The sequence below is a fragment of the Lygodium microphyllum genome, chromosome 10 (genome assembly GCF_053477565.2).
Source record: "Lygodium microphyllum isolate KBCC chromosome 10, Lygodium_microphyllum_v1.1.10, whole genome shotgun sequence".
Classification (NCBI taxonomy): domain Eukaryota; kingdom Viridiplantae; phylum Streptophyta; class Polypodiopsida; order Schizaeales; family Lygodiaceae; genus Lygodium; species Lygodium microphyllum.
Window position 1 is genome coordinate 54,280,432 of NC_141144.1, and position 22,227 is coordinate 54,302,658.

At 39.9% G+C, this 22,227-nt stretch overlaps 1 protein-coding gene across 1 annotated transcript in view; it reads right to left on the bottom strand.

Moving 5' to 3' along the window:
* Nucleotides 1-1,378: 1,378 nt before the first annotated feature.
* ATG6 (AUTOPHAGY 6) overlaps nucleotides 1,379-22,227 on the bottom strand; it is a 48,214-nt gene continuing 27,365 nt past the window's right edge. The window contains exons 4-10 of the mRNA XM_087686276.1: nucleotides 6,970-7,094; nucleotides 3,830-3,878; nucleotides 3,482-3,640; nucleotides 2,786-2,871; nucleotides 2,273-2,335; nucleotides 1,976-2,125; nucleotides 1,379-1,893 (exon numbers count right to left, since the gene is read on the bottom strand). Of these exons, the coding sequence (XP_087542402.1) occupies nucleotides 1,641-1,893; nucleotides 1,976-2,125; nucleotides 2,273-2,335; nucleotides 2,786-2,871; nucleotides 3,482-3,640; nucleotides 3,830-3,878; nucleotides 6,970-7,094 (885 nt within the window). The 3' untranslated portion in view covers nucleotides 1,379-1,640. The remainder of the gene's footprint in view (nucleotides 1,894-1,975; nucleotides 2,126-2,272; nucleotides 2,336-2,785; nucleotides 2,872-3,481; nucleotides 3,641-3,829; nucleotides 3,879-6,969; nucleotides 7,095-22,227) is intronic.

A 22,227-nucleotide genomic window follows, 5' to 3' on the forward strand; every position in this document is an offset into this window, starting at 1 on the left:
CTACAACGGCCAAGCTTGCATCATGTCTTGTAGCACTAGGTGCTCTCAAGAGATAACATCCACATATCCAATTTTAGGAACCATGCAAGGAACTATAGCTTTTTTATTATGGATCCCAATCCCAAAGATCCCACCCAAAAAGGCCAAGGCATCAAGCAAGAATACCCAAGAATGTACCAAGATCACAAAGATAATGCATTTCTTTTGAGTTGCTTAAGAGGCTACCCAAGTGAAATCAAGGCATTGGGCCAAGAGTGTCACAATTGATTGCCCATGTGCCTGCAAAACAACCACAACAACAACAAGCATTCCTATGGCACTTGAATTTTGTTTCTTGCCTTTTTCTCCTTGCTTAAGCTCGAGCCACTGAGACTCACCAAAGATGATAGCATTACTTGCAAACCCTAAACTTCCTCACCAAGGTTCCCTTTCCTCTACACGATGGCTACCTCTCTAGATCTAAGTGGACCATTTTCATGAGTTATTATCCTTCAAGTAAGACATAACCCTACACCAAGTGTTCCCATCACTCTATAAGTGTCAAGCCGACTATTCTCATCACTAACAATTTTGAACCATTATTACTCACAACAAGAGAGACTTGAGACCCTTATACTAAAGCAAGTGTTACAATGGCCTAGTTAGGGAGCTATTGGGATAATCAAACATTAGATTCCAAACACACTTAAATTGGTGTAACCATCTCATAAATTGTACTTCATGATAATAAGTCACTGCCATCGTATTATATGCTCAAGTGATAAGCCCTTTCGGCCTTTTACAGACATGAATGATGTAATAGAGAATCACAATCAATAAGCTTTGGATATGGCTAAAAAAACTCTAAATACATCCAACATGACTAAACTATCTATGATTTCACATATCTCGTGTGTTATCAGCCCTTCAAAGCATCTCGTGTGATCAATACTTAGAAACATTTCGTGTGATCAATCCTTCGAAGCATTTCTGCATCTTTAAGAAACATGGATATTTTCCTTCATTTTCTTTCTTCCTCTCTATGTCACAATGTTGCACAATCCCATCATTTTAAATGTGGCATGACAGGCATATTTTTCCCCATTCAATGACTAATTCATTAATGGTGACCAATTATCCACAATTCCCATATTGTGATCCAATATCGAAACTTATCTTGTGGTAATTGTGTGCTCTACCGCCATTATTCTAACAAACCAGAATTGCACGAAAACCCTTTTGCAATCTCAGTGTCGATTGTGCACGTTTCACCACCAGCAAATAACCAATGAGCCTCCTGAACAATTGTGCCTTTGTACTAGTGATTCATTAGCTTGACACTCGCAAGAATTCTAGAGGTGGGCTACTATTTATGAGGCCTTATCACTCTTTCATCACCTTGTTAAGCAATTTGTGCATCTCTGTCTTACGAATTTGTAGTCTACAGAAGAGTAACACATCCAAAACGTAAATGTACAATGTAATTTTCTGTAATGTAGTAATGTGTATAATGTATAAACATTGTGGGATGTACATTGAACCCCTTCGGTTGATTTGATTTGTTGCAGAGAAATTAGTATTTACAGGATTCTCCTGGTAAGTCTCTTTTCAGAGGTCCCTTCTCTGTTTGGCCAGAGTCTCTCGGCAGACTTTCTCATATGTCAACTGCTACCATGTTGCATTCTTGACATGGCAACTGCTCCTTTGGACTCTGCCAGTGTCCTTGCTCTCAAAGATGTAAGTCCATGAGCAATTGGTGAAGGTGAGGAGGGAGATTGGAAAGTCGTATTTCCAATCAACCAATATAACGCCCATTTCAGGTCACACAACATATACTTCAGCGCTTTGGTCCACTTTTCTGGGCGGTTGAAACTTTGAGTGATGGTTAGTCCTTCAACTTTATCATTCTCAATCCTGGAAAACCCCAGAAATGTAGGCCATTAAAATACCAAACAGCATGCAATGTTACATCACAAAAATACTGCAAATACTCTACTTGTATGGCAATTGGAAGCATTTATCAGGTGAGATATTTGCTGCCCTATCCTTGGTGAATGCAAAATCGGCAAACTCCTTGATACAAGCTAGAAAGAGAGTCATTGCTTTATCATATCGGGTACTCCAAAAGAGATTCACAGGACCAAACCTGACATCCAAAAACAAGAATTGAATTAACATACATAACATCTTTTAGTTTCTCTGATTTGCAATTGCTTCACCTCAAATGGTTTTAACCAATCAGCCCTAGTTATTCCACAACTCTATTACCGATGATGAGAAAATAACAACTCACAACTCATATTTCGTCTTGCTGTCTGCGATCCGAGGATAGCTCCCCATTGGCATTATTCGGTAACTGTGACAGAGTGTTAAGGTGCTACTGCACTATTTACATAACCAACTTTTGACCAAAATCATCGTACAAAAACTATTGCTGGCACTATGAAAAAGTTTACTATGTTAAGCTTTCACCCCTCCAATTCATTTCAATAACCCCATGCTTGCCTTGGTTTATACATCATTAAAAGGTGACATTTCTAGGGTAATAGAAGTTTTATTGGCAGCATGTTTGTTCTTCCATATGGTTGTCTAAACTTATGTAATAGACTTCATATGAAAACGTGTAGACCACGGCATTGGTAAATAAGCTCTCACCACACTTTAATACAGCTTTTCTAATGGTCCACCACCTAGCCCAAGCAACTTCTTCAGTGTCACGAACAGAATTTTTCAAAATGCAAAAAGAATGTAACTTGCATAATCATGGCTATGAAAACATAAGTGTCACTTCAAAGGACGAGGATACGTGAAGTTCAGACGGCAGTATTGTGCCATCGTAAACAGAAGCAGACATGCCTGACCCCATGCAGCATTAATCTCCTCCCACTCCACCTGTAACATGGATAGCCTGTCATCAATATCAGGGTCTCTTTACAGAAACCTTTAAGAAATCCTCAATTTTTGGGGGAACTGTGTTTTGTGCTACTCAAAATAAAGCAGCATGTATGGCATAACATGTGGCCTACTGTTGATAAAGGCTGAAGCTGATGGTGTACTTTGTACGACTTGTAACAAGTTGATATGTGGAGAACCTCTGAATCATAGTCTCATGTAACCACAAAGGTCAACCCTGCTGCAATGGCAACAGCTCAAGACTAGGAAACAGCAAAGCTAGGGAGTAGCTGGCAAACATCAGAACTATAAACTTCTTCACCATTAGTTACAACATTTAATCACATGGAAGGGGTGGAAAAGGGAAAACGAGAGAAGGTTTCCTTTCACTTTCCCTCTGCGCTCTCCTGTTTTAAGAACTGCTTAATATTTGCCTGTGCTTAAACTTTTTGTGCGTTGGTTTTTTCCAGTCACCTAAAATGGCCATTTCGGAATGTGGTCTGTGAGCTTGAGGTACAATATTCATGACCCCTTATCCTCAAAACATGATCTAGATGATTTCTTAAAAAACATTGAAAAGCCAGTTTCAAATTTCAAAGGCACAGCATACCGGGACACTAGGGAGTCGACCAAGTCGAAATCCATTTATTGTTCCAAAGTCTCCTTCATGTGTGATATGAAAAGCATCATTCAGTACATTTGCCCGTTTCAACATATCTAACTGGGCTTCAGTAACCTCTATTTTAGCAAGTACTGCATCCCTTTCTTCCTGTACAAAAGCTATTAATTTAGAACAACGGGCATAGAGACAATGCCATTGACTGGGAAATCATGACCATGAGCAGTATCTGATTGTGCATATTTTAAAATTCACGTGTAATTTGAATCTTTCAATCTTTACATTGTAGAGACAAGGTTGGTTATACACACAAAAATAAAAATAACGTTTAAGAAGAACCTGATGCATAGTCAACTGCAGCTTGAAGTCATTAAACTCGTGCCAGAACCTATCAAAAGCATTGAAATCCATGAGCATATCTTCTCCATATGAGTTTCCTATCCCCCCTTTATTTGTACAAAAACGAAACTATTGAAAGCAAGAACATAAGGCTCATGAAATGGTCACCTAGAAGGCTGCATAACAAGGGCCTAGCGTCCTTACATTAAACTGCTAGTTCTCTGCCGTTCCTCATTGAACACATAGTTTTGTTTGAGTGTCACTGTGTTCACACCATGTTACCACACCTACACTGCATTAAATGAAGGCCAAGCAAGGCAATGTGCATCTTGGCCTATATAAACAAGGTGGTTGTTTCAAATCAAGAATACTCTTTGATTCTTTCTCCTCTCTTTAAACTCGCAATTTTTAACTATGAAAACATAAGCGTGCCATCAGAGAAGGCTTGGAACTCCATCCATTTCTTCACCTTCATCTCCATGTTCAGCATCACATCACGTATGGCATGTCCATCTTGTCACGTGGTAGCTACCTTGAGATTTGACTCCTCTGCCAATAAAATGTGCCTATATCATGCCGCTTCACATGTATTCAACTACTATCATGTGAGAAAACAGGATCATCCATGGAGGAGAGAGAAACGAGACAATGACAGTGGATGAGCTATAGCAAGAGAGTAGAGTGTACTTTGCTGAACCGAACTGAAAGAGTAAAAGTACAACCTAGTTTAGGTCATGAGTTGACCTAACCAGTCTTCCACCAACTAACAATAGTTAGGCTAACTTACTCTAGTTCCTAATGTCACTAACTTAATGTCTAAAGACACTAGGTACACACACACTACATTGATACTTGAATAAGTGTCCACAACACACGAAATACATTGGGCACTACCCGGAAGGAAGAGAAGGTGAGGGAAAAGGAAAGGAAGAGGGAGAGGGAGAGGGAGAGGGAGAGAGAGAGAGTAGGGTAATTAAAGAAGATGGAGGCTTGAAAATTGAGCTCAAGAGAGGGCGATTGATGAAGATGGAGTCTAATTTGTGTGGTGAAATCAAGGGGAGTGGGCTGCCCTTATATGAGGGCTAAGGTGAGGGAGAATAGAAGAGGGAGGAGTGGAGTGTGAAAAAAGAGAAGCTTCAATGTCTAACAGCCCAAAAAAAGGAGTAAAAGTTCAAAAAAAAGGGCGCCAATGAGCAATTTTAAAGGTCTTTCCTTTTTCAAACAATTTGAACGCACACAAACTGTACAGTACCATATGGTACGGTACATACTGTACACACACACAATGCAACCTTGCACATGGAGCAGGGATCAAAGCATCTGCTCATTGTTGTTTTCAAGCATGAATCAAATGCTGGTTTGTTGTGACAGCAATGCAAGTTTGAAGGTAGGTCTGAATTTACTCACTGGGATTGACATATGATTAGGGCTGAGACTTCATAGATTCGATCAGTTTGGAATTGAGATTTGAGTGAGTTACACTTCTTTTTTCTTTTTTTTGGTGGGGGGGGGGGGGGGGGGAAGGAGTTTGTGTGTGTGTAGATATGGGTATATTGTGTATGAGAGAGAGAGAGAATGAGATGCCTACATTGTGCGTATGTCTGAGAGAGAGAGAGAGAGAGAGAGAGAGAGCTGTTGGAGGATATGGAGTTGGGAAAAAGCAACCCAAAAAAGGGTAAAAAACAGTCATATTTGACCCCAGCCAGAAAAGACAGTAGATTTAGCCATATATACTGAAATTCTTGCTATAAATATTGTTATGTATGCTAAAGGCAAAGACGTGGTTACAAACATTGAAATATGCCACAAACGCATTGGACATGCAAATTTGTACAGGTTGAAATTAATGCAATTAAAAGGGTGGGTTAGAGGTTTGTCTATATTCAGAGTTACAAAATTGCATAGAGCTTGTGAAGCATATCAATTCGGGAAGCAGTTTGACCCACGCAATAGACACTGGCACTATCAGACAGGTTCAGACATGCTGAATAGGATCGGACCTATTGAATGAGACGGATCAGAGATGTTGAACAGGATGGATCGGATGGGTTGACATGCACGTTGGACATGAACAACCCTGAACACTCAACAATTGGTTGACCATTGGAGGCCAACATCAAAGATGACAAGGGGAATCAATTGTACCACAAGAAATCACTTGAAATTTAGCCATTTATAACTGATTTGGAGCAGAAAAAAGTGAAACTATAGCTCTTCTACCGTGGAAAATGCATGGAAAATTCAGGAAACTGTAAGAGAGTAACTAATGAAACGCATGGAGTAAGGATAAGAGCAGTTGCCCTTTGTTGTTTTCACACATGAATCGAATCCTGGTTTGCTGTGACAGCAGTGCAAGTCTGAAGGTATGTCTAAATTTACTCACTAGGATTGATGTATGAACAGGGCTGAGACTTCGTACAACAGATTAGATCAGTTTAGAACTGAGATTTGAGTGTGTTACACTTTGTTTGTAGTGCACAACAATATAGGACCAAGTTTGAACCTCCAATGTCACATTTCAAGGCCAAAAGGACTAAGGACACCATGTATCCATATACATTACATTTATTAGAGCGTGAATCGACAGATATTTCACGCATCTGGTCGGTTGCTGAGAGCAACTAGGGACGTCACTTTAAAGACAAGTCTAGGTTGGTTCAAGAGCCAAGGCACATGGAATCATTGGCATTGAGAAAGTGCTAGTTTATGATAGCAGGTCACTCGTGATTAGTGCAAGCTTTGAATAATGATAAAGGAATACTGTAAGGGGCACCAACCTTTGGGGCCTATCGTGTGTTGTTTACCACGCAGGAGGATTCATGTAAGTTGGTTTATGTTCACTGCCCTTTAGATTATTTCCAAAGGGCGGTTACATCTCTTGAGGACACACTTATACAAATCTCTTATTCAACTGCTGTAAATAAAGGTATAAGGATCTCTTCTCTCATCTTGTATTGAGTTGTACAAATTAGGACCTAGTGTCTTACAACCATAGCATCAGACCAAGTTAACCCAACCTTTAGAGTTATTTGTCACCAAATTACAAGTACACACAAGAAAAAAATGTAAACAAAGTTTGCCCTACATCAAATAATAGCTTTCAATATCCTAGGTGTGCGAAAATAAAGTTTTTAAAATACCTTTCTTCTAATTCATGGAAATGCTTAGATTTCAGTTCAAGCTCTTGGAGTTGGGCCATTACTTCCTCATTCTGCCGCTCAGCTATCTCAAGTTCAGATTCCAATTTTCTTTCTTCTTCTTCCACCTTTAAAAAAGAAGTTAACAACATTTCAGGGTCTGAAGAGCATATAAATAAAACCCCTAATTTGCTATAGTAAGACGATTATACTTCTAACAATATAGCACCTACAAACCATCTCATGCTGTCTTGAGAGCACAAAACAAAACAAGTGTATATGCTTAGTTAAGTTACAAACTGTTTTGTCAATGTAGATTAAAAACTTATAGATATTAAAACAAACACAACAAAACTAAAAAAGAACTTTCCCACATTTACAACTCTTGACTTATTATATAAGCACAAAGATCGACATGGACAGCAAGCTAATAATGTTGGTTTAGACCAAAATGTGGGTCCTTCTAGGCCTTCAGAAGCTAATGACCAGCAAGAGCAAGAGGAATTTGATGACCATTTTAGAGATCAGGTAATGATAGCAAGTAAAATGTTTATGCAATTGGCAAATGATCCTCACTTTATGCACTTTTTGAATGCTTAAAGAAGGGCAGCAAAGGCAAGAAGAGAAAATCATATTCAAGAGGTTCGGGACAGCAAGATGCACTAAAGAAAAAGCCAATACAGCAGCATGATGTTTCAAACATGGGTAGTAAGCATAAGAAAATGATGCCTGTGGAGCAATTGATGCATATGCAAGGCCAACTTGGAAGTGCAACAGCAGGGCATGCATGCAATGATGGGCAACCACGATACTTTGGTGGTGTCACTAGTTTCCATGCTATTGTGGGTCAAGGACCGCACATGGAGATGTAGGACACAACTCCTTATCATATGCAACCCTGTCACGGGGACATGAAATTTTCAGATGCTATAATCTTGCCGATAACATTTGATTAAGATATTAATCAAATGTACAAGATTGTTTAGAACATGCGATGCACATAACAAGTATTTCATGGTAATAGCCCAAGGACCCTAAGGATGCAGTGGGTGCCATAGACAAAAGTAGTAATAAGTTATGCCTAATATGTACTAGGTGGTACTCGGTATCAGATTTTGGCCTAGACCAATTTATTGGCCACTAATGTCAATGGTGACATTAGAGACTTTAATGTTATTGGCTGGTGACATTAGAGACTTTAATTTATTAGCCATTTAATTATTGGCTGGAGAAATTAATTTTTTGAATACTAGAATAATAATTACATTAATTTTCAAAATTGAACTAGATAATGCTGAAAAACGGAATTAGAAGGCTCCCACTTGGCAAAACTTACCCATGCAAGTGGGAAAAACGTTTTTAGGGGCTGGTGGAGTCTTCCAGCCGTTGTGAGAGAGAAGGAGGCTATTAGAAAGCAAGGAGAGGCTACTGATATAATTTGCAGCCACCAAGGATCAGTTCTACAGCAAGTGACAGCAATTTGGAGCCCTCCACGAGTGACAGCAACCCAAGGTCCTTTTGGTGCAAGTGACAGTTTACAGGTGGGGACAGTAATCTTTCTAGTAGTCCTAAGCTATAGATGACAACTTCCATGGCTGTTTGAGCAAGGCAGCAACAACTTTTCAACATTTCTTACAATGAAACTCTAAAATTTCTCTCTACAGCATTCTCTCATCCCCCAACCATTTCTCAAGTTATCTTAGCATTTTCCAACAATTTCAAAGGAAGAGATTTCAATCAATCTCTGCTGTAAACCCTAATCCATAGCAAAAATTAAGATTTTGACACCCACCTCGAGATGTGTGCTCATAATTGAGAACCTAGGACTTGAATTCCAACAACTGAAATTGAGGAATCTCTAGGAGATTCAAGAGACCAACCAACCAATATCTAATTTGGGGCTGAATTTGTCTTTCAAGGAACAAGGTGAAGGCCAATTCCCAAGCAAACCAAGGGGCGATGGATTAGCATAGGAGATCAATGAATCTATGTTGTACTCCATCCATTTGCAATATAAGTTAAAGAAAAGGGGTGCTAAATTTGGGGCCAGCAAGGTGTCAAATGTCCAAGATTAAAGAAATAAAGTGTGCACTTTTAGTTTACGTGAATTTTATGCTTGCTGTAATAAGTACTTAATCAGGTTATTTATCACCCCATCCAAAGAGGAAGGCTGGTTTCAGCCAGTCTTTACAAAGTCAGCCAAATCATTAAAACATACTCTTTCACTGTCGAAACAACATCTGGGGACATTTTTAATGTACAAAACTTTGGCCAATTATAGATGCATGATTTAGGAACATTTTGATAAGCTTTTAGCTCAATCTATCACCTAAAAGTGTCTTCTTTATGGAGTACTGCCACGTCACAGGTACATACAAATGGAAACTATCAAAGCAAAGCTTTGTTGGTCATATTGATTCTCAGAGTTCCCTTAAGTGAGGTGGCATGGAAAAGTTACTACATTAAAGATTGGAGAAGATCAAGCCACTGTTGGGTTATCATGGTTCTAGCATATCATGAATGAGACGTGGGAAAAAGTATTTTGCAACAACTATCATTAAGCTTCTAGGTTATTATCCTTATATCGTGTTGGGAATAAAGGCTCACCGTGCCTTTTACCGTGCTTGGGTGTGAACGCACCCTTCACTTGTACTTTATATATATATTCAAAACGTAAAAGTTGTACACTAGTCTTTTGTACCGAACATCAAGTGTTATGCCCACTCTTCCTTTCTACTACTCTCAACTCTCTACGCATTCACTCACTCTTCCTCTCTACTACTCTCAACTCTCTACGCATTCACTCTCAGCTCAGAAAACTATCCGTCAAATTGGTATCAAAGCACAGGTTGTGCACGCTTCCCGAAGCCAATAAGTAGCAGGCAGACCAATCAGCAGGTCGCACGCACTGCAGGCGACACATAGAAAGGCGATAGACGACATGTTGTAGGCGAGTCGGACCAACAGGCGACCACTACAGACGGTGACGGGGAGACGCAACGACCAAGCTGTAGACGAAACGGGCAGATGCGATGACAGACGGGCTCACGACTCACATGGACAGGCGGTCACCCGTGACCAGACGGATCATGAACTTGACTTAATAGTCTTTTTTTTTTTAATCTTTAACTTCTACAGTTACTTTACCAGACGTTTAGACCCAAAGGCACAAAGTCAAATTTAGCCAAAGAAAATTGGGGCTTTTCCCGGATTTGGGGACTTTAATGCAGAAGTGGACAATTTGACTCAGAAATTGCAAAATCGGTGCACATTTGCTCGTGAAATTTTGGGGCTTTTCACATTTCAGTGAAATTTCTTCAATTTCATTGAAATTTGTGCGCACTGGACCCGAGAAATTTGGGGCTTTTGCAGAATTTCATCAATTTGTGCAAGAATTGCTTGGTATATACACTTGGGTACGTGTGTTGATGCAATTTGAATGGATTATCCTCTAAAATTTTGGGGCTTTTGATCCAAATTGTCAAATTTGTGCTCAGGAATGCCTTTGAGCAAAAATTGCAATGAAATTTTGGGGATTCACATGTAACTAGTGGCTTGGTCTCTAAATGTGTCAGAAATTGCTTGAAGAGTGCAGCAAACGACATTCTTTAATTCTGAAAATCTATTTGCAGATCTGAAATTTCTGCAATCTTGGGATTTTCATTGCTGGTTGGTACTCTCATGTACTATGGTCACTTGTGTCACATTTGGGCTTGCCTTTGGTGACTGATTAGTCAATTTTGGGACTGCAAATTATGGCTAGAAACAGTGACAATGGTAATCTTTTGCACATTAAGAAGCTTGAGGGTGCACATAATTTTGCAATTTGGCAAAAACAATGCTACAACGTCTTGGTGTAGAAGAAACATGTAAAGCCCATCAAAACAAAGAAAATCAAACCAGTAGACATGGAACAAGACGAGTGGGATGACTTGGACTAGCTTGCTCGCTCTACCATTGAGCTCTCGGTGTCAGACAACTTGCTCTTTAACATTGAGAAGCTAAATTCAACATATGCAATGTGGCAAAGGCTTGAAGAATTGCATTCTCAGAAAAGTGCAGCCAACAAGGTTTATTGGCTGGAAAAACTAATGGACTTTCGCATGAAAGAAGGTACAGCCATGTTTGTACATTTGAATGAGTTTAACTCAATTTTCAGTTAGCTGATTGCTTTGGATTTCCATATTGATGAAAAGTTCAAAGCTACCTTCTTACTATGCACTCTACTTAAAAGTTGGGATAGTTTCAAGACAGCATTGAATAATCCGAATGCTCAATTGTTATACCCTGATGTGGAGAGTTCTTTGCTAATGGAAGAACTCAATACACTAAGAGGCAGATTTCAGCATAAGAGCAATTCTGAAAACAAAGCACGCAGTAAATCTCGTGGCAAAAACAATGAAGCCAACTTGGCTGAAAATAAGGACAGCCAACCTGCCAAAAAGAGCAATGTGAAAATAGAATAGGTTAATGTAGTCACTCATGATAATGACAGTGATGGTGATGTACTTCTTTGGATGCACATGCATTGATTGCAAATTCTAAGGATGATATGCACACTTGGATACTTGATTCAAGTGCCTCCTTTCATGTCACACCACATCATGAGTGGTTCTCTGACTACAATGGTGGTGTACGTGGTGTTGTCCACTTGGGGGATAACTATGCATGTAAAATTGCAGGCATTGGTAGTGTGAAACTAGAATTTCAACATGGCTCCGTGTTTGTTTTGCATAATGTGAGACATGTACCTCAACTCAAGAAGAGCTTAATAAGCACAGGGCAACTAGATGATGAAGGCTATCACACCACCTTTGGGCATAGCAAATGGAAAATCTAGAAAGGCTCTCGCATTGTTGCCAAGGGGTCCAAAAGTAATACCTTGTATCCTTTACATGTATCTAGTGTGCGTGACCATGTAATCGCCATAACTGAGCAACCAAGTGTTTCTTTGTGGCATAGCCTGTTGGGACACATGAGTCAATCTGGAATGAAAGTGCTCTCTCGTTTGGGTTATTCATCGTCTTTGAGTTATGCTGATTTTGAACAGTGAGATCATTGTATTTATGGTAAACATGCTCAAACGTCACACAAAACATCTCTTTCTCCAAAGTTTTTACCCTTGAGTTGGTACATTCAGATGTGTGTGAAATGCCAGGATTATCTTTAGGGGGGAAGAAGTATTTCATTACCTTTGTTGATGATGCCACACACAAAGTATGGGTTTATCCAATCCGTCGCAAAGATAAGGCCTTGGATAAATTTAAAAAATTCCTAGCACTTGCTGAAAATCAGACTACCAAGACATTAAAATGCCTTCACTCTGACAATGATAGGGAATATGTGTCCAAAGTCTTTCAAGACTTTTGTGACAGCAAAGGGATTAAAGGGGAGCTTACTACCCCTCATAATCCACCCCAAAATGGTGTTCAGAGCGTATGAATAGAACCATTCAAGACAAGGTCCGTACAATGCTATCACATGTTGCTTTACCCCATGGTTTCTGGGCAGAGGCTGTTATGACAACCGTACACTTGATTAATCGGTCACCAACGAAGTCTTTGGGAGGGGGAGTCCCTCAAGAAGCGTGGTCGAGCAAGCCACCTTCGTATGCTCACTTGTAAGTGTTTGGTTGCGAGGCATTTGTATATATACACAAGGAAGAACGCAACAAACTTGAGCCAAAGCCCTATAAATGTATTTTCCTAGGATATGGTGATGAAGGTGAGATAAGGTATCGATTATGAGATCCCGAGAAAAGAAAAGTAGTACGCAACAATGATGTCATCTTCTAAGAAGATCGCATATACAAACTGCCCGAAAGAACAAAGGAGGTCAAAAGGGTTGTATTCCGGGAGGATGTACCAATAGGACATCAAAGAATGCCCGTTAGACAGCAGCAAATACCTATTGTAAATGCCCCTAAAAATGCACGGAATGATGCTGAAAATGATCATAGGATCTTGCCCATGATGTCCCACAAATTCAGCGAGAACATGTGCATCTGGAACAACCTGAACCAGCTATACAACATGCTGAACCTGCAGAACAGCAAGCTGTTAATGCAGATTTGCAGGCTGAACAGCCAGCAAATTTTAACTACTGGATTCGTCAGTCAACTAGAGTGCAAAAACAGCCAAATAGATTTGTTCCTGGTGTAAACTATGTGGTTGATTATGTCATGTTAACATATTGTGGTAAACCATCATGCTTCCAAGAAGCAATGGACAGACAGGATAGTAAGAAATGGCAAAAAGCAATGCTATCAAAAATGGAATCTCTCATGAAGAATGGCACTTGGGATTTGGTACATTTACCAAAAGGACTAAAAGTGCTACCGTGCAAATGGGTTTACAAAATGAAAGTCGCTTTTGGTTCTTTGCCAAAGTACAAGGCACGCTTGATTGCTAAAGGGTACAGCAAGAACATGGAATTGATTTTGATGAAATATTTTCTCCTATAGTCAAAATGACTACTTTGCGAACTATCTTGTGCTTGGTTGCATCTAAGGACATGGAACTCATACAGATAGATGTAAAAACCGTCTTCTTACATGGTGATCTACATGAGGAGATCTATATGCAACAGCCTGACGATTTTGTTGCAAAGGGAAAAGCGCACATGGTATGTAAACTCCACAAGAGTTTGTATGGGCTGAAGCAGGCACCATAAGAATGGTATCACAAATTTGATACAGTCATGCAATCTCAGGGATTTCATCGTTCTCAAGTTGATCACTGCTTATATACCAAGAAGGCAACAGATGGCAGCCTTATTCTCTTGGTTTTGTAAGTGGATGACATGCTAATTGTACTCAAGGATGTCCATGCCTTGGACTCCTTGAAGCAGAGTCTACACAATAGATTTGATATGAAGGATCTTGGTGAGGCAAATCACATTCTTGGCATGTGTATACTCAAAGACAAATCAAAGGGTCTTCTTTATCTATCACAACAAAAGTATATTACGAAAGTTCTGTAACGTTTCAATATGGAGGGGGAGAAAGCTATTAGTTTACCATTACCTCCATATGTGAAATTTAGTGCAAATGACAGGGATTGTTACATTAATGAATGTAACTTATGGGGAAACAGCACGAGAAATGACCGTCACAGAGCCTTGGACGCCCATACGGGATTCAGGGGGATTAGGAATGAAAGTGGGAACAAGGCAATTCGAAAGAGAGTTATTAATTAGTATAACTCCTAAGAAATCGACAGCTAGCAACATGCTAGACACGCACGGTTACTGAATCCTCCTAAGCGTGCCTGGGTGGAGAACGAAGGGATATCTCTCATATCTTGTGCTTCCGTAGTGTGACACTGATATCAGAGCTGTTCGACATGCCTGTCAGACGTGAGAAAAGTAGAAAATAATTAATCGACTTGGAGAAGGACGCCGCTGCTTAGAAAGCCGTGCCAATTCTAGAGCGAGAGGTAGCGCGCTACATTTCTCGCATTCCGTTGTGAGAGGTAGAGAGGGAGATAGCGTGCTACGTTTCCGGCCGGGAGGTAGCGTGCTCCATTTCTGGCCTCACGCGGCCCTCTCTCTCTTCAAAGACCGAAAGATGCCAGCCGTCATGTACCGTCCGAGCGGCAACGATCTTACCCACTCGCAACTCGGTGACGGGCGCCCCTACTGAGGGTCGTATCTATGCACGACTTCGCATTTCTGTTCACATGCTAGCTGTCACTTACCAGCCGCCGATATCTGCCCCGCCAATCTACAAGTCTACACTCCCTGAGCAATTTCAGTAGGGAATTTCAAGAATTTCCACTGGGCTGCGTCCTGAAAACCAAAATTCAGCATACACGTCTTTGCTCCCTGCCAAGAAATCAGACAGACGCAATACAGGGAAGTTCCCTACCTTTGTCTGCAAATTTCTTACATTTTCTTCCCAATTCCAGTGTATAGATGGAGGGGAAAGAGAGAGAGGGGGTAACCGAAGGCTTTAGTTCCGAGGACCACCCTATGGTGGATTCCCATGAAACTGAAATGCAAGAAAAACACTAGGAATAATTTTTTGCTACACGAGAACAATTTGATGATTTAACTGCTCGTGTGCAAGCATAGGAGATTCAAATGGAGTTGCTAACTCAAGCACTCACCGAAATAAAATCCCAATTAGCCTTATTACTAGAAAGAAATAAAGGTAAGAAAGAGACCTCAAATATTCCATCTTCATCAAAAGATGTAGATGTGACTATGCAAGACCCAAGGGAACCCCACCAAAAGCTGAGGGATAATCCAGTGTTAAAAGATATGAAACCCCCTCAGTTTCATGGGGAGGAAAAAGATAGAAATAAAGATACACTCTTTAACTTCCTTCAAAAATGGGAGGATTTGCACAAATTAAAGAATACTCCACTACATCTCCAAGCACTGGAGGCCAATTTAACCTTGGGGCCAAAAGCATATAAATGATGGAGAACTTGGAGGCAAATAAAATACCTGAAACTTGGGCTCAATTTGAATCGGTCTTTTTGAAAGAATTCATTCCTGAAAATGAAATGGAAAGAAATTGGGAAGATTGTGATTTTGTCAGACAAAAGAAAAGACCTTTGCTAGCATATATTGAGGAGTATCGTGAGATAATCCTCAAATTGGAAGGAATAGATGAATTTTAAAAGACAAGAGGATTCATAAGGGGACTAGATAAGGCCTGTAAAAAGAAAGTGAAAAGGAGTTCATCCAAGACGCTTGAAGAGGCAATTAAATTTGCATTAATCAATGAAGATAATACGCGTCCAGGTGCAATCACTAGTCTCACTGATACGGAGCCCAAGACTAAGGAATTTGAAGCCTCAAAATTTGTAGGCAAATCCAAAAGGAAAATGCCATTCCTTAAGGGTAAGAAACAACCCTTTGAAAAGAAACAATATGTACGGCCGAAGCTAAGTCAAGATGACTTTGATAAGGCCAAAAAAGAAAGGTTGTGTTTCAATTGCCTATCCCCTAACCATGCTGCTTGGAATTGCCCTCAAAGAAAGAAGGGGGAAGATAAAGAAAAGGATAAGGACAAGGGCAAGGGAAAAGGGAAACAAATCCATGTAGTGCAGACCCTGGAATTAAAGGGGCATGAAAAGTATAAATCTTTAGAGGTCTTGCACAAGGATGTACAATACAGGTGTCGTATGTCAACTTCTATATGGCAATCTACCTTCGGGCCACATGATTTAGTTAGAGTGCATGGATTGGTAGGTGGAAAGAGGGTTAGAGTCATGATTGATGACTCTGCCACCCACAACTTCATAAGTTGTGCACTTGTCAAAAAGTTGAAACTTCCCCAACAAAAGAGTGAGCATCAATATGTTGTTCACATGATGCAAGGTCAAGATAAAAGAATATGGGATACAATGGTATCCAATTTGGAAAACAAGATCCAAGGATATAAAGATAAGCTTGATTTTCAGATTATGAATATGGAAAGAGCCGATATCGCTTTAGGGAGGGAGTGGCTATGGGGATTGGAACCATCCTTAAAGCGTAGTTATCATCATAATACACTGGAATTTGAAAGGGATGGTGAGACTTTTGTGATTCAAGGTGAACATGAAGTATCTGATAATCCTTTGATGTGTTTCTTTGAAGTTTAGAAGCTGATAAAGAAGGAAGCTTGTGAGGTATATATGTTATGGTCCCTTCCTGTACAGGACATTTTTACTTCTTGTAATATAAAGCAACAATTTTCTTATGTTTGTGAGTTGAATGTAAATAATGAATTGAGTGGTTTGTTAGATGAATTTAAAGATGTGTTTCCATCTGACTTACCTAGTGGCCTTCCACCAGATAGGGGTGATGTAAATCACCCAATTAATATAGATAGGGATACATACCCTATTTCTAAACCACCTTACAAGCTAAGTGAAACACAGCACCAAGAAGTCGAAAGACAAATCAAGGATTACCTTGATAAGAGGTTTATAGAATCCAACAATTCACCTTAGGCTTCGCCAATTTTATTGGTGAATAAAAAAGATGGTTCTATGCGACTTTGTGTTGATTATAGAGCACTTAATAAGATAACGGTGAAGAATAAATTTCCTATGCCCAGAATGGAAAATCTTTTTGATCAATTACAAAGGGCAAATTTTTCACAAAGAGTGACATAAGATCAAGCTATCACCAAGTAAGAATTAAGGCCTAGGATGTTCCTAAGACGGCATTTCGTACTAGATACGGGCATTATGATTTTTTGGTGATGCCTTTTGGTCTCACTAATGCACCAGCTACTTTTATGAAGCTGATAAATAGTGTGTTATGACCCTATCTAGGACACTTTGTAGTAGTCTTCTTGGATGATATCTTGATCTTTAGTAAATCAAGAGAAGAACATTTGGAATACTTACGGTTAGTATTCCAATTGTTAAGAACCCATTCCCTTTATGCGAAGAAAACTAAATGTGAATTCTTCGCACAAGAGGTCAAATATTTGGGGCAACTTATCTTGAAAGAGGGAATCAAGATGGATCCAGAAAAAGTAAGGGCAATTATTGAATGGCCATCTCCAAGAAACTTGGAAGAGCTGCAGATCTTTCTAGGTTTATCTAGATTTTATCATAGATTCATTCAAGATTATGCCAAGATAGTTGTTCCAATGATGGACCAACTTAAAGAAAAAGGGAAGAGCTTTAATTGGGGAACAGACCAAAATGAAAGTTTTCAAAAACTTAAGGTAGCTATTGCTACAGCTTCAGTATTATTAATTGTGGATCCCAATAAACCATTCGTGGTTGAAGCTGATGCCAGTGATAGGGCAGTAGGCACGGTCTTATTATAAGAGGGTCGACTGGTTGCTTCTAAAAGCAAGAAATTAGACCGTGCAATTTTTAGCTTTTCTCTATGTTGGAGCAGTCGGTTAGTGACTAGATTTGGATCTCTATTACATTATGCTTGGTCTATCCCTCATGGACTTCATGCTTCGATTTTGGAAGGGGATAGGTTGAGAGATGTGTTTGTGTTTTGTTGTGTATTCTTCTTTGTAGCATCTTGATGCTCTTTATGGTTTATTTATGTGCAGATTAGTTCATGGATTCAAGGGCTAAGTTACCCTATCCCATGGTTGCTAATGAGAGCGGGATTTTGATCCCAAAAAAGAGTAAAAAATGTGCCAAATTTTGTTGATTTGAGGTAGAAATAGAAGCTCACTAAAAGCGACAGATGTGGACCAGATGATGATTCCGTTTATGAGAGGGAGTTATATGCAATAGTATGTGCAATGAAGAAATGGAGGCATTATTTGTACGGTGCCAAACTTTTGATCTTGTCGGATCATGAAAGTATTAAGTGGCTTAATGACCAACCGGATTTACAAGGGCATAAAGCCAGATGGGCCGAACTCCTCCAAGAGTTTGACTATGAGATAAGGTATAGAAAAGGAAAGTACAATATAGTGGTTAATGCACTCAACAGAATGCCCATCATAAATGAATTGAGTTTTACTCAATTCTCTTCCGATTTGCTTGAATCCTTAAAAGAGAAATGCCAGGTTGATCGGGCATATTCCAACATATGGGAAGCAATTGAAAATGGGGATCCAAATGGAAGGGCCTCCACTGAGTAAGGAACAACTGAGAATGTTCAACAAGAAAATGGAGCATCAGGGATTGCTCAAATGGGATTCAAGTGGAAGAATTTTACAATTGATAATGGTTATTTACTCTACAAGGATAGGGTATGTGTCCCGAAAGATGAAGAAATAAGGCGTCAGATACTCTTTGAGTGTCATGATACCCCTAGTGCAGGACATCCAGGAGTTAATAAGACTTATAGTCTTATTAAAATGCAGTTTTATTGGCCCAGAATGAATAAGGGCGTCCTTGACTATATGGTCAAATGTAATAAATGCCAGGTTAATAAAGTTGAAAGATTGAAAATGGGAGCACTTCTCCACCCATTAGAGATTCCTTCAGGAAAATGAAAGAGTATCTCCATGGACTTTATTGTCGCATTACCCAGAACACAGAGAGGGCACGACTTTGCGTGGGTGATTGTGGATAGGTTAACCACAATGGCTAGGTTTATTCCAACTTCAACTGATGTTAAAACACCAGAATTGGCTAGATTATTCATAGAGAATATATACCGATTGTATGGCCTTCCGGAAAATATAGTTTTTGATCGGGATAGTCAATTTTGGTGTGCAATATTTAGGAAGTTGGATACTAAACTTAGCATGAGTACAGCGGAGCATCCGCAAACTAATAGGCAAACTGAAAGGGTTAACCAAATCCTTGAAGATATGTTGAGAGCATATATAAGTAAAAGGCAAACTAATTGGGAAGAGTATTTACCAATAGCAAAGTTTGCATATAATAGTGCCAAACACTCTTCCACTGGATATAGTCCATTTATGCTAATGTATGGGTTTCAGCCCAGAGCTCCTCATGCAGTAGGCCTGCATAAGGAAAAGGTTCAGGCAGCAAAGGATTTTTTGGAGAATATGAATAGTATGTTAAATTTTGCTCAAGAAATTATTAAGAAAGCTCAAGACCGAGCTAGAGCTTATGCAGATCCTCACCAAAGAGACATCTCCTTTGAGGAAGGGGAATTGGTCTATCTTAAGGTGCCTAAACAAACTAAAACTATGAAAACGGAATGATGTCTAAATCTTTCGTCTAGGTATTGTGGTCCTTTCACAATACTTAAGAGGGTGGGGAAACGGGCTTAGAAGCTCCAACTACCTGGTAGTAGTAAAACACATCTAGTTTTCCATGTAAGCAAGATAGGAAAGAAGCTGGGTGATATGGATAATCTAATCTTAAATGATAACATTGAGGAGCTATTAGTGACCAATCTATTCCACATGAACTAGAAAGAATTTTAAATGTTCGTAGCAGACGAACAAGGCATACTATTTATCAAGAATATCTGGGGAAATGGAAAGATTGTTCAGGAGAAAGCTCAACATGGGAGCGAGTAAGTACTTTAAGGAAAAGGTTTTCCAATTTACAGTTAGTAAGTATCGTTTTCAAGGACGAAACCGATTCTTCAAGGGGAGGGGGAGGGGGGGGATGTTACATTAATGAATGTAACTTATGGGGAAACAGCACGGGAGATGACCGTCCGAGAGCCTTGGGCGCCCGTACGGGGTTCGGGGGACTTAGGAATGAAAGTGGGAACAAGGCAATTCGAAAGAGAGTTATTAATTAGTATAACTCCTAAGAAATCAACAGTTGGCAACATGCTAGACACACACGGTTCCTGAATCCTCCTAAGCATGGCTGGGTGGAGAACGAAGGGATATCTCTTGTATCTTGTGCTTCTGTAGTGTGACAGGGATGTACTTGACAACAAAGGCATTGAGCTTGTCAAGGTACATACAAATGATAACCCTACAGACCTTCTTACGAAGGGTCTTCCAGTTGAGCGGTTTGCTCATTGCCGCCAGATGATGGGGGTTGGATAGTATATGTCTTTTAGCTTTGTATATACATAGACTTAGCTGATTCTTTTCTCTACCTTCACGCATGTTGCCTTTAGGTGGGAGGTTGTTGGGAATAAAGGTTCACCATGCCTTTTACCGTGTTTGAGTGTGAACGCACCCTTCACTTGTTGTACTTTATACATATTTAAAACCTAAAAGTGGTACACTAGTCTTTTGTACCGAACATCAAGTGTCATGCTCACTCTTCCTCTCTACTGCTCTCAACCCTCTACACATTCACTCTCAGCTCAGAAAACTGTCCATCATATAGTTTTAGAATGCTCCAATGACTACTGAAGAGAGCTGGAGGCAGCCCCTTCTCTTCAACACCTAGGTCACTTTGCAATTGGAGTCACCCTTGATTAAAGATCACACTTGTCATGGGATAGATTCTCATCTAGGATTGCTAGCACAGTTGGAGTGTGGTTTACATGCAGCGACCTTTCTCTTGGCATTTAAAGGCAAGGATTGCAAGGACTTGAAGGAGGAGAATAGATGATCCAGTCTATTCAAGAGGGATTCTTGAAGGTGGAGCATAGATTTGCCTATATTGCAAACTCTAATAGGTATATTTTGCAGAGGAGACGTGTTGTTGAGGATATGTTTTGTTGCTTGTGATAACACTATCAAGTTGGCATGAAGTCACAATGGCGGAGGATGGTAGTCTCACAACGGAGGAGGTCAAATTGTTAGAGTACTTTGGTCACATTACACATAGGATCAAGGTAGTAGCTCATTGTGACTGGAAGTGGTGTATTGACCCACCTTGTTGGTTCATAGGAGGGATAGAGATTTTGGCCTTATCCAAGACGAGCTCTAAAAACTTGATCAGATCTAGGAGTGGGGCTCTAGAGACCCCTTCATCCTGAAGTGCTACAAGCTTAGACCGGTATGCTTGGATAGAAAAGTTATGAGATTGGCATTCCAACAATTAGGGCATTCACATCCTCGGGTGGACAACAAACTTGAGTTGGCTTGGCTAGGCCAATGGAACATAATGTGCACTTTGCATGCTCCATTAACTTCTTTGTGAAACCATTACTTGGCTGTATTTTGAGCTAAGATGTAAGAATCTTACGTCTTTAATGGAGGCCTTGGACAAACAAATGCAAAGTTGAAGAGGAAAATGAGATCTTTGAAATTGATTATCTAGATTATCCAAAAGATGCAAGACTAAATATGGATGCACATTTTTTTGAGAGCATGCCACTTTTAGGACACGTTTTTCAAGAACACGACCATTTTGGCACATTCCCAAAAGAAGGAACTTTTGGATTGATGGGGGCCCAACCGTCCTAAGAAAGCAAGTTGAGAAGATGTGTTTCCCAAGAGAGCTCATCAAGAACAACTCCATCAACATAGTGACGGCTCGTCTTCAATAGAAAACATTATTCTCAAGTTGCCTTCTAACTATGAATGTGACTATGACTGTATGTGTGTGCGCGCACGCACGTGGGTGTGTGACCCCTTCTGCTCTAGATTCTTGTTGATTGCTCCAAAGAGGTCAGGAGGTTGGATGATGGATCCCACAAGGTGTCTTGTAACGTCATCACTCGATATAAACAAGCAAACTTGTCTCCATCATCTTCTTCAAAGGTTGGCTTTCATTCAATTTCTATAATTTTAGTTCTATAATAAAACCACTGCATCTCAACTTCTATCAAAGCGGGTCAACTACTTGGCATAGATGTACAAGAGATCTCGAGTTAGAATTTTTGACAATTAAGTCACTCCATTGAAAAAGGAAAAGCTTTGATGAAGGACAATAATCCACCAAACAACTCACATGACGGTGTTAGGGTTGGTGGCATTCAAACTGGCAGGAGTCTACCTAG